This window comes from Leopardus geoffroyi, chromosome C3 (assembly GCF_018350155.1).
Source record: "Leopardus geoffroyi isolate Oge1 chromosome C3, O.geoffroyi_Oge1_pat1.0, whole genome shotgun sequence".
Classification (NCBI taxonomy): Eukaryota; Metazoa; Chordata; class Mammalia; order Carnivora; family Felidae; genus Leopardus; species Leopardus geoffroyi.
Window position 1 is genome coordinate 99,383,325 of NC_059338.1, and position 12,700 is coordinate 99,396,024.

A 12,700-nucleotide genomic window follows, 5' to 3' on the forward strand; every position below is an offset into this window, starting at 1 on the left:
TTTATCTTATCCACATCCCTTCTTCACATTCCTAATACTTTGGGATGTTTGAGTCTTGTACTCTGAGAAAAGAAAATCTCAACTATGAGACTATTGCTTAACCTCATACTCTTTTCCACTGACACGGTATATATATAAATGTAATCATCCCACCTGAATTCAGTTTATAGCCAAGATTTGATATGATTGAAGATATTTAAAACAACATGCTGTGATCTCTCAGGTAGATTCCAAAGGTATATTTCTGAAATATATAAATAGCAGCCTGGAAAAATATATAATTCCAGTGACCAATTCTGGATGTGCACTATTTTTATGTGAAATTTCAGGTTTGCTTGCCCATCACACAAATCGTAGGCCTCACTGTCATGCCTCAGACGTAGAGCAGAGAATCAAGTGTATATGGGGGAAGGGTGTTTGGTATGCATCTATGCTCTCAGGCTGATGAAACCTTCTGGATTGACAGGATTTTTAGTAGTACGCTGATGACCCTTGAAAATGAGCTGTAGGACTGACAATGTTCAAGAGAGCAGGGGAGGACAGTAAGTCCTTAACATATAGAAATGTATGTCAATAGCCAACACCAATAACTCAAGAAATTATTTCTATCTCATGTTACCTTTTTATGGTCAACATTAAGCAACATCAGTCGAAGATTCTGAGGACTGGTGGCAGTGAAATAAACTTCATAAGATTTGTTCAGAGCCACAATGCTATGAAACAGGGACAGTCTTCTCTGGCATGTGTATCCGGCACACCAGCCATGATCCTGTGGGCCTAAAGCCACATAAGTAAATGTTCATGTTCCATATTATGAATATATTTAGTGCAAAGTCTGAAGACTAATTGTATTAAAAACAAATTGCAGTGGTCAGGTTCAGCATTTACATCCATTATCCATCCACCCATCCATCCACCCATCTATCCAGCGATCTAAGCCATTTCTCAAACCTTAGCTTAAAAAAAGGAAGGCAAGAGGGTCACCTGGGTGGCTCAGTCAGTTAAGCCTCTGACTTCAGCTCAGGTCACGCTCTCATGGATCTCATGATGACAGCTCAGAGCCTGGAGCCTGCTTCAGATTCTGTGTCTCCCTTTCTCTCTGCCCCTCCCCTGCTCATGCTCTGTCTCTCTCTCTCTCAAAAATATACATTAAAATAAAAAAAAAATAAAAAAAAAAAAAGGAAGGCAGGGAAGCCACTTCTCCCTACTACCCATACTTTTATACTGCACAGGGTGAAAAAAGGTAAGTTAGTGTGTTGAGTTTGCACTGGAAGGTCATTGAAGGAAACAGGTTTCTATGAATCTCTACTTTAATAATCATACTAAAGCCAAGGCCACATGGTAAGAAAGTGCTTGATCCTTTCTCCTACTTATTAAATGTGAATTCAGGTGGGGAGCCTCTTTAGTGAGAAATATGCTGTTAACCATTAATTTGTTAAAAACAGAGCTTGTACCTGGAAACACGGCTAACCCATGGATTCATTAACTTTTTACTTCAGTCACTCATCTTCATCAGTTAATTTGTGCATTTGACACACTCTTAAGTATGTTTTTTATGAAGTCTTTAATCTTCCTGCATTGTTATTTTAATACATTTTTTTTAATTTTTTTTTTTAAAGTTTATTTATTTTTGAGACAGAGACAGAGCATGAATGGGGGAGGGTCAGAGAGGGAGGGAGACACAGAATCCGAAACAGGCTCCAGGCTCTGAGCGGTCAGCACAGAGCCCGACGCGGGGCTCGAGCTCACAGACCGCGAGATCGTGACCTGAGCCGAAGTCGGACGCTTAACCGACTGAGCCACCCAGGCGCCCCTAATACATTTTTAATTAAAGACTGGGATTATAAGCACCATTGGTGGGTCAACATCATTAATGATCTGAGAAATAATACTTCAATAATCCTTCTAGAAAGCCAAAAGACAGTGGAATCCAGACATTTCCAGAACAGGCATAATATGACCTTTGTAGCAAACTATTTCACTTCAGCTGGGTTATAAAACGTTGAGTGAGATACGGAATGATAAATTTTCTTGATGTATTTATTCAATAGCTTTGCTCAATTTCCTGGCTTACTTGGAATTCTAATCAATATTTATAACTGAACTTCAATCAAATTTTGAATCAGTATAAACTTCTGAATCTCATGTAGAATATGAACTTTCTCTTAGCATCCAAAATATAAATTCTACTTTTAAACAAACCTTCTTTGTGGGTTTTGAAAACAAACAGAAAGAAATTTCTATGTATTAAATGAAAAATTTAGAGTAGCAAAAGCCATATTTTAAAAATAGATGAAATTGAGTATTAAAATTTTAAAGGAAACTTTAGTGCTATTCAATAACTTTTATCTTTGGAAAATTTTTTTCCAATCTAATGTAGTGTATCTCATGATTCCGTGATTTTTTCAATATCATCATAATTTTTGCAATGTTACTATCAATTAAGACTTCTTCAAATTGACAGTCACTTTTAAAAATTTAAATTTATTTTTGGGGTGTCTAGGTGGCTCAGTCGGTTATGCGTCCTACTTCAGCTCAGATCATGATCTCACGGTTTATGGGTTCGAGCCCCACATTATGTGACACATCTGTGCTGTCAGCTTGGAGCTTGGAACCTGTTTCGGATTCTGTGTCTTCCTCTCTCTCAGCCCCTCCCCCACTCAAAAATAAATTGACGTTAAAAAAATTTTTTTTAATGAAAATTTAAATTTATTTTTAAGAGAAATGTCATGTCACTATTCTTGTATTGTCTTTCAGAAAAGAAAAATGTAAAAATAAATAGAATAAAATCTTTCTCCACCATTTAAAAAGAGTAATTAGAAAACATCTCCATTATTCACTGACTGGTCTAAAATTCTTCCCACAAGCTCTCTGCTTTGTAAGATTTAAAGGCAACACTTGTAACTGGGTTGATTGCAGGCCAGAGAAACCAGGCAAATCGTTGGTGCCACGGAAGTGGGGAAAGACTTGAAATCATGTAACTTTGGGACACCCCTGATTTAGCTCATTGTATTCTCTTCGACTCATTTTAAAAAATGAGTATTTTTGTGGCGTACTGGCCACTTTGTTGAATCGTGGGATATTTCAGTACATGTTTTGACACTGCCAGGGCACAGAAATCTTTCTCAGGCAGGTTACAGGCCCCTTTGGCACTTAAAAGACTCTTAAGCCTTCTTAGGGACTAATCTTTGGGCCCCTGACTATTTCAGGGTAATACAATGAGTTTCTGCCCTCTGTTTTCTGCAGATGTTAGAAGTTCATCTTAGGTATTCTAAAAGTCCTGGACTTCTGAGTTGATCTGAATTCTTATGGAGGCCACTGCCGTCCCTCTGTACTAGAGCCACCCACGACCAGAATGTAAGGAGCCTAAACTCTGGAGCTTGTCAAGATATTCTTGACAGTCAAAGGAATTAAGAAAAGAAAAAAAAAACCCAAAACACATTGTTTCAAGATTAAGCCTTATAAAGATTCATTAAAATGAAAAACAAGCGGGCTGGAAATACCTGTTCTCAAGTATTTCAAATAACACATTATCTGTTGTTGTTGTTTTTTTTTCACACTGTCTGTTTTTTAATTTATGTAAGGCAAAATGTCTTTTTGGAGACGGGCCAATTTTTCCTTCAAATATTTATGCCACCTTATTAATACAGGTATGAAGATCACTCAAGGAATAACCTTCCTCTTCTTCTGATGGTCAATTTGCAATAACTGTCCTTGCTTTCTAATATGGGAAACTGTTTAGGTGTCAAGCATTTCTCCTGCACACATATCTTTTCTTACAAACAGAAAGTAAAGCAATCCTGATGTTTGCTAGTTTTATATGTGATGTCTCCATGCATGTAATAAATAGCAAATGTTTGAGTAACTCTAATTTGTTTACACTGAATACCTACCATTAATGAGATCAACATAACCATTGCTCACTACAGCCACTGGTGAGAGTCTTCGAGTTTCTGTGTCAGAATCCAGGCTTTCAATAACCATCATTGCATATTCCATCCCATAGCACCGATAGCCCTGCCATCGTGGGATGTATTTACAGGTTGAATCTCTAATAATTCCTAGAAAAACAGATATATACATTTTAGCAAGGAAAAGCAATCTCTCTGCAAAAGCATCAACAGACTATATTTTTCATTTACGTAAGATTAGTAAGTAGAAAATATGTTATTGATTGAGTACCCCAATTAGTAAACATAAAAACATATGTACTTTGTTTCACAAACTTGAGGAATAACAGAATAATATCCAACGAACCTTTGTAAGGCGCTTTCTCAGTGACAGGAATTCTACTTCCATTTGGGAATGTGAGCATCACCTTAGGAATTCTGTAGTCTCCAATTCCAAATTGACTATTTCCATTCCATTCGTATTCTGCTTGAGGTATCACTGAACCAGAATTTCCCAGAAAGGAGCCATCCATGTCTCTGAGCAAAGATTTCCTTTTGGCATCACAAACCATGTCTACACAATCAGATGGATTCACCTTACTGTGGAGAAAAAGTGAAACAGATGAATATTTAGATTAAGTATTCTTCCCCTGTTTCTAGGGGAACACTCAATTGAGTGTTTGATAAGAGAGTATCCAGGAGTGCCTGGGTGGCTCAGTTGGTTGAGCGTCCGACTTTGGCTCAGGTCACGATCTCACAGCTCGTGAGTTTGAGCCCCGTGTTGGGCTCTGTGCTGACATTTCCGAGCCTGGGGCCTGCTTCGGCTTCTGTGTCTCCCTCTCTCTCTGCCCCTAACCTACTTGCATTCGGTCTCTGTCTCTCTCAAAAATAAATAAAATTAAAAAAAAGAGTATCCAAAAGAATTTTTGATTGATTGAATCTTATTTCAGAAAGGATTCAAAGTAGGACCAAGTAGCATATATAATTAGTATTGTAATGAGGTCTGCTTTTCCATTCTGTTGGTATTATTATTAATTCATTGGAATTTCAAAAGTACAAGTTATACCTGTAGGATATAAAATTAGAATTCCATTTTGCTATTCCATATTTTGTTGGGAAGATTTCATCTTTCTACATTGCTCACAGTGTACTAACACTGTCCCATCAAGCAGGTGAACAGTTACTCTCTTGTGCAGGACATACAAAATCCCTGTGCTGGCAGGGAAGTCTTTATTATTTTTCCCTTCCTACTTTTTTTTTCATGGGTCTTTAACATTTATAAGTATCCTATGCTTAGTATAAAATAATGCAAATACTTAATAAAAGTTCCGTCTCCTTCACTTTCCTATCTCAAGCTCTTAGGCCATTACCAATTGCAGATTAGTATATATTCCTATAGACTTTTATTTATGTAGATAGAAACAGATATACTTGGATTATAATTGTTATGCTATATATTTCAGTAACCATTATGTAAATACCCAAACTGTAAGAGATGAAATACTATAAAGTCATTCATTATGCAGTTCAACCATACATGGCATTCTGCCTTCAACTTGAGCTACCTGGAGTGTTGATTGTTAGCTGCTTCTAATAGTAAAATAGGTGCTTAATTTGCAAAATACTGCACATTGCATAGTATACATGGTATATTGTGTAGTTACACTATGTCGTGCTACATAGTATGGGGAAATACATCTTATTCCAGAGTTATAACAACAAAATAATAATGGAAAGCTCAGATCTATTAGATAGTGTTTAGCATCTTGCTCCCTTTTTGCTGTAAGGGGGACATGTGGGGTAAGTTACTATACTATACTACTGTACTATAACAGTTTTGGAGATGACTTGAATACATAGTTCATGTGTTTTCTGTATTCAAGTATGAGAAGAGTGCTTTTGTGAGCAAGTCTGTGGGAAGAGTACCCAGTGGCACACTTATATTATGGATTAGGGTTCTGTCTTTACTTCGTATTGCAAAGAAACAGAGGCTGAAATGTAGATTTTTGTTCAAATGATTTATTGAAGGAGTACCATCAAAAAAGAAGGAGAGAAGCCACATAGGGCAAGGGAAAGAAAACAAGGTGACTGTGGTCTGTGGACTAGTTTCAATCTTATCTCAGGGGTACCTCTGGATCATTAACTGTACTGAGAGTTGCTTCCACCTGGAGATAAGGAGGCTGCCCTTTTGAACTCCTGTATAAACTAGTCATTTTCCATGGATTGCAAAGAGGTGGTGTTAGGGAGGGTTTTAGCCCCCCAAGGCTATTCCTGTTTGGCTAACAGCAATTTTCTGGAAAAGTGGGCAACTGTAGGTTATTATTGGCCAACATTTAAAGCACTAGGGGCCTTGTAAAGGGGATCTGAGAGAACATCAATAGCATCCTAATAAAAGCACAGAGCTCAAAGACTATTTTAAAATGTATTTTCTTCATGACCTAGTTATTAAAATTATATATTACATCTGAAAGATTCAATGATAACTAAACAGGAGCTAATAATCTTCTAGTGGGGGGAGGCTCTATTGAGCCAAAAAATACTACAGTTCAATACTTAATTATTAAATGAAGAGGTGTGCAGTTATCATCAAAACAAAATTAGATGATAAGCACCTGGGTGGCTCAGTCTTTGGAGCATCTGACTCTTGATTTCAGCTCAGGTCATGAAAGTGTTGTGGAATCGAGCCCTGTGTCAGGCTCCACGCTCAGCATGGAAATTAAGATTAAGTGCTTAAGATTCTCTCTCCCCCTCTGCCCCTCTCCCCAACTCGTGTGTTCTCTCTAAAATAAAATTAAAAATTAAAAAAAAAAACCAAAATCAGATGAAGTCAAACTATTTATGAAACACTGCATTTCTCTGAAGAGATGTCTATCTAATTAGCAATATTCCTTGTCTTCTTCCTATACTGAAAATGGTCAAAGATCTCTCATAAAATATTTCTTTCCTCCAATCTTGTCTTACATCTAAATTCCTGATTTGCATCTCCTACAAAGTGTAGCAGTTATTGGCTATCTTCTTTTAAGATTTAGAATCTAAGTGGCTCAGCTTCTAGAAATAGTCTGACACTGACTTTTGTGATTAAAAAGTCACTGTGCTAAGTTTTTGCATATTCTCAGTCACAGTGATTATAATGACTGACATTTAATTTCAAAGTGCATGATGGAGTGAACATGATATTTGGAAAGCAACGGGAAACAAAAGAGGTAAGGAAAAGGGAAGAAATGATAGAGATGTCTCTCATTCCTAATGATTATTTATGGAGAGATATTAATGTACAACACGCTCCTAACCTGGTCTCAATATTTTATGTTGAATGATGGTATTATCATGCATGGAAAAAACAGAGTGAGAAAATATACACACCAAAGCCTACTTTTTCAATTTAACTGAAAATACAGATGCATTAGCCTTAATTTTCATGATGCTGATTAAAATTTTATAGAAATTAATATTTACTTTAATATAGCAACTTTCTCAGATCTATGATGGGGGAAAAAGACAAGGCAAAGCTATAAATACAGGAAAGAAAAAAACTGGGATTTCATATATTATACCTTATATCAGGCCTGTGTATGAATATTTTTGATTGTTCAGTGGTATCAACCAGCTGTATGTTCTTCACATGGATGGGATGCTGTAAATCTTCATTTAAAGGGTTAGTAATGAATATCACATTAGTTTCACCTGAACAAACATTCTTAAATCCAACAAATGTTGAACCTAAAACATAAATAACAAAAAAATAATAAATAATTTTCTATGAAGAAAGTAATAGAATCAGTTTCATTTCATGTACATTCCAGCAAACGCATCATTTAACACCACTTTAAACAGGGAGCTCTTTCCTTATGTGGTAGCTAGTCCACCACTAGTTATGTTAGATTGTTGCCTCCCTATATCAATACCATTGAATAGTCCTCTCATATTTTCTCTGAGCTTTGATATGTGATTTGCTGTGACTAATGAGACAAATGCAACTGTGATATAAGTAGATCTGAAAAGTCTTGTGTATTAGGGCTCGCTCTCTTTTGGTGTTCTTGGGGAATCTTGTGATTTCCAGAATGTGAATGAGACTAGGAGAAATGTGGCCCAATTACTCTGGTCAAAGACCAGCCCAACCATTAGCAAGCACCAACCACCAGACATGGAAGTGAGACTGTCCTAGACAACTACTCCCTATCCATCCTGTAAACTGCTGGCAGCCTATGGAATAATCCGAGATGAGACCAGCAGACAACTATCAGCTGAACAGAGCCCAAACTGCCAATCCACAGAATTATGAGCTAATAAATGGTTGTTTAAAGACTCTAAATTTGGGTGGTAATTTGTTATGCAGCAAAGACTAACGGACACATTGTTTTTTGGGTTTTTTTGGCCTTATTTCATATATTGTGTGACCAGAAGATAACATTTATTGAATCCAAAACTTAATCTCCATTGTACTTAAAATCCAATAACTCAAAAATAGGAGAAAAAAAAAAGGTGACTCCAGAATTCTTAAATCAGTTACATGCTATCTACTACTCTTCCTGATAGTTTTTTCCTAAGATGATATTGTATATACACGAATATGAGCCTGTAGATGAATATTAATGAAATACCAAAGTAGTGGATACTGTTTGTAAGCTGTATAGATCTGCTTTCCTGGCCCAGTGCACTGTCCCTTAGTTCCTGTGTTGGCTGCTAACTACTCACAGCTGCCCCCTTCTCTGGAGAATTGCCTTTGATCAGATCAGATGACAGCTCTGTCTCTTAAGAGATTATGCACTCCTAGCACCACCACCAAAAGGTTACCATGCCTGATTGGCAAGTGATACAGAAGGCTCCCTTGCCTCAAGAGGGGGAAACTAAGTGGTACAGCTCACACTGAACAGCCCTTCGAGGTTTCAAGAAGGAGCTAGACTCCAGCTGGGACCATATCCTTGCTCACTCCTTCCTCTGCCCTGTCCTACTTCCCTCACTCCCTTTCTTGTGAACGTGCATCATTAATAAACCACCTGCACAAGAATCCTATCTCTGGATTTACTTTTAGACCACCTGATTTAGACAGCTGGAACCATAAGTGGTCCTGGGATATATAGTGTAATGATGCAATGATGAATCTAGTTCACTTGCTGTCTAGATGGGAATGAGGACACCCTTACTGGTGGTAGGTGTAGTACTGACAGTCTCTGGAATGCTGTAACAGTGCAATTGTTAAGATTCACCTGTGGTGAACTGGGATAATATCTAAGTGGAAAGAATTTCTCTGGCTTGTACAGCAACTTTGGCATTTGAGTAGAAGAGGGGAAATAGTAATTACAAGGAAACTAGAAGTAGTCAACTGTTGACCCTCACTGATGCTTTGAAGAAAGAAAATGTAAGTTGTGGTGATCAATCACAAATTCAAAGCAAACCTCAGGATCTAATCACAAAACCAGCAGAACGTTCCTAGAAGGTGGAATTTCAGACTGGCAAGTCTCCTACTTCAAAGTCATGGCTCTAATAGAAAAGAAATGGAACCCTGAGTTAGGATGGGAATATAGAAGAAGATGAACCTTGAAACTTTGAGTTCTCCTTGAATGTCCAGATCTGTGTAAGTGGTCCACTTCTTCCTTATTAGAGCTTAGCTGCCCTGCCCTACTTGTTTGAAATCCTGACAAGACTTCAAAAGAGGTAGTTGTTTATAAGGAAAATCTTGCCTTTTTCAGGACCTGTCTCTGCCTCCCCTTCTAGAAAACAGAGCAGTAAGCCTGGTCAAGTCTCAACATGGCTTCGCTGGGAAAGCACTAAGCATGCTATGGGATGAGAGGAGTTATATACCAAAGGAACTGCACAAGCTGAGTAACATGTACTGGCAGGAATTAGGAGTATATATTGGAGAGTAAACTGTGATGGTGTTAGATCAGGGGTAAAGAATATAAAGCTAGACAAGGGAGAGTGTCAACATGGATGAGGGTATTCTCCCATGTTGCTGCCATGGCTTTTCCAAGTTTGGGAAAAATAATGTTCCACCTTCAATGAAGTAGAATTGTAAGAATTGTCATGGCAGACTGTAGAAGAAGGATTCAAAAGATTCTGAGCAATGGACAATATTGGAATCACTCTATTATATAATGCCTGTGCATTTCAGCTCAAACTGGGGATGGCCTTGAAAGAGTATGGTGTGGGTGGATTCTGCTATGGGATAGAAATTTGGGTAGTACACAGGGTGATCCACTTCGTGTGAAGAGTGGAGTGGTCTGAGGTAAGGATAAACATGGACTACAGGCAGTGGTAAATGACACAGCTAGTTAGTCAGGGGCCTGGAAGGAATAAGACTGGATGATTGGGTAAAAGGAAGCCTGAGGGAAAAGCAAGGGTATGGGTCAATGGGAGTAAGCATATAAATGATCACAAAGCAGTATCAACTATGGAAGAAGCACTGAAGAAATAAGTGAACAGAATAATATAGCCAGTAGATGTTACTATGCTCTTAGGTTTTATAAGCTTAAATTTCTTCAGTTCTAAAGAGAGATAATAATATATAACCCTACTTACATAAAAGGGCTTTTATAATTGATAGAAACTAATTAATGTTAAATCACTATACCAGTGTTATTTCTGTTGTTTTAGAAGGTAAAATAAATGGGACTTCTTTAACATATACAAATTTGGCAGGGGACCATTCTTCAAATTGACTGATAATCTGATTTCTTTGCTTCTCATACTGAGCAGATTCATATATAAGTTTACTTAAATCATTATTTTTTTTTTACTTACAGTGAAACATTATGAGATATATTCTACATATTCTTTATAGAACTTGATTAAGTAGATTTTTCAAGACTATGTTTAAACTTGCCTGAGATATCCAAAAGGCCACTAATGGCATTGTAACTCATGATCCCTGCATGGGGCTTCCGGGGTGCCATGTTATGTGCTGAAGCAAAGGTAGGCCAGCAAATCCCACTTCTCCCACCTGTTATAAAAGAAAGAAAGTTAATAAAATTCAAATATGCATTCATATGAACACCAAAATTAAATTTCTAAAATTTTCACCTGATGGAGGTCTGGTGCTCCGATGGGCAGCAGAAAGTTCGATATTTGGATCATCGTTAGTTAGGACATCAGAGCAATTAAATCCAGGGCTACTTCCAACAATTAATGAGCTCTATTAAAAAAATTCAAACAGTACAGCTTAAATAATAGCTTTTCTTCAAGAAAAACATTATAATGGGTAATTCTAAATTCCACTGTAGCAAAACACAGCCTTTCAGTTTGAGGAATGGATCATTCATAAAACCAAGATGAAAGGATGTGATTTTATGCCCTGAATAGAATTACAGTCAAATTGGAAGGGGGAAGACAGGCAGGTAAATTGTTATATATAATGACATATTTCTATGACAGAAATATGCCCAGGGAAAAAGTAGAAACAAAAAGAGGAGAAAGTGTCAATACTATCTAAGCAAATTCAGGAAAGGTTTCACAGAGGAAATGAAAATTTAACTGTGGCAATATTAGCAGGTGGCAAGCAAGAAGGGGTGAGGAGAACATGGAGGAGAGGGAAGGATATAGCATTTTCTGGCAGAAGACAATGAGAACAAGGGGAGGATGTTTGGACTAGCCAAGCTATGAAGTCATAGAGATCATTCTTTAAAAAAAAATTTTTTTAACATTTATTTATTTTTGAGAGAGAGAGAGTGTCTGTGAATGGGGGAGGGACAGAGAGATAGAGGGAGACACAGAATCTGAAGCAAGCTCCAGGCTCTGAGCTTTCAGTGCAGAGGCCAACGTGGGGCTTGAACCCACAAACCATGACATCATAACCTGAGCCAAAGTCAGATGCTTAACCAACTGAGCCACCCAGGTGCCCCATCAAGGAGTTTGTTCTTATTGGAACTTCAAAACGTTCACCTTTTCTTCTTATTGTGGCTGTATTCATTTCTTACCTTAATTTGCACTGTTTTACTGGAAATTTTGTGAGATACAGCAGCTGGTGTGTAAATCATTGAAAAAATGGCCATTCCATTGTCAACCAGAGTCACATTATAGATATGCATACTCTCTGTGGTCTGTAAAACAACTTGTAGGTCACATAGCACAAAATGCAATCATAAAACAAGATAAACAAGCACCATATTGGATCACATTTACCTGAAAATAAATTCCATAATCCCAGCATGTCCAAATGGTAAATCCTTGTATAAGAGAACATCCAGGAAGGCCGTCTTGGTTCATATAAATACCATATAAACCTCCATGTGCTTCATTGTCAAACCACTTTTCTATGGGATTAGACTGACCTTGGGAGGAAATATGAAAACAGAGAATATTATAAGTCATGTCCTAGAGCTTTATGAACAGTACAGGTTAAAGTTAAATTTTTTAAAAATTAAATACAATAAAACCCTGGATTGCGATTAACTTGTTCTGCAAGTGTTCTGCAAGAGGAATAAACATTTCTAATAAAGTTTAACTTGATAAATATGTGATGTTTTGCAATATGAGTAGTACGTGATGCCAAATGTCACGTGATTACGACTCAGCTCATGGTTCTTGAAATTTGCTTTGATATACAGGTGCTTTGGATTACAAGCATGTTTCTGGAATGAATTATGCTTGCAAACCAAGGTTTTACTATACATAATTCTTATGCAAATTTAAACATGATGATCAAATATTTTTATGGCTTGGCCATTTATGGCTTATTCTACTCAGTATTTAATCTTATTTAATTTGTCCCTTTACCAGTAGAATGATTGTATACTCATTTGCATAAGTTTGGTTTAGTTGCTAGCACACTGAATTTACTACATCTGACTAAACCAAACATGAATTTCATGAGA

The 12,700-nt window shown here is 37.2% G+C and overlaps 1 protein-coding gene across 2 annotated transcripts in view; it reads right to left on the reverse strand.

The window, feature by feature from the left end:
• Positions 1 to 12,700, reverse strand: part of PKHD1L1 (PKHD1 like 1) — a 157,581-nt gene that overhangs the window by 17,468 nt on the left and 127,413 nt on the right. For both annotated transcript variants that reach the window (XM_045453885.1, XM_045453884.1), the window contains exons 64-71: positions 12,009 to 12,157; positions 11,804 to 11,926; positions 10,911 to 11,022; positions 10,714 to 10,830; positions 7,445 to 7,610; positions 4,258 to 4,490; positions 3,894 to 4,061; positions 620 to 777 (exon numbers count right to left, since the gene is read on the reverse strand). In XM_045453885.1, the coding sequence (XP_045309841.1) occupies positions 620 to 777; positions 3,894 to 4,061; positions 4,258 to 4,490; positions 7,445 to 7,610; positions 10,714 to 10,830; positions 10,911 to 11,022; positions 11,804 to 11,926; positions 12,009 to 12,157 (1,226 nt within the window). The remainder of the gene's footprint in view (positions 1 to 619; positions 778 to 3,893; positions 4,062 to 4,257; positions 4,491 to 7,444; positions 7,611 to 10,713; positions 10,831 to 10,910; positions 11,023 to 11,803; positions 11,927 to 12,008; positions 12,158 to 12,700) is intronic.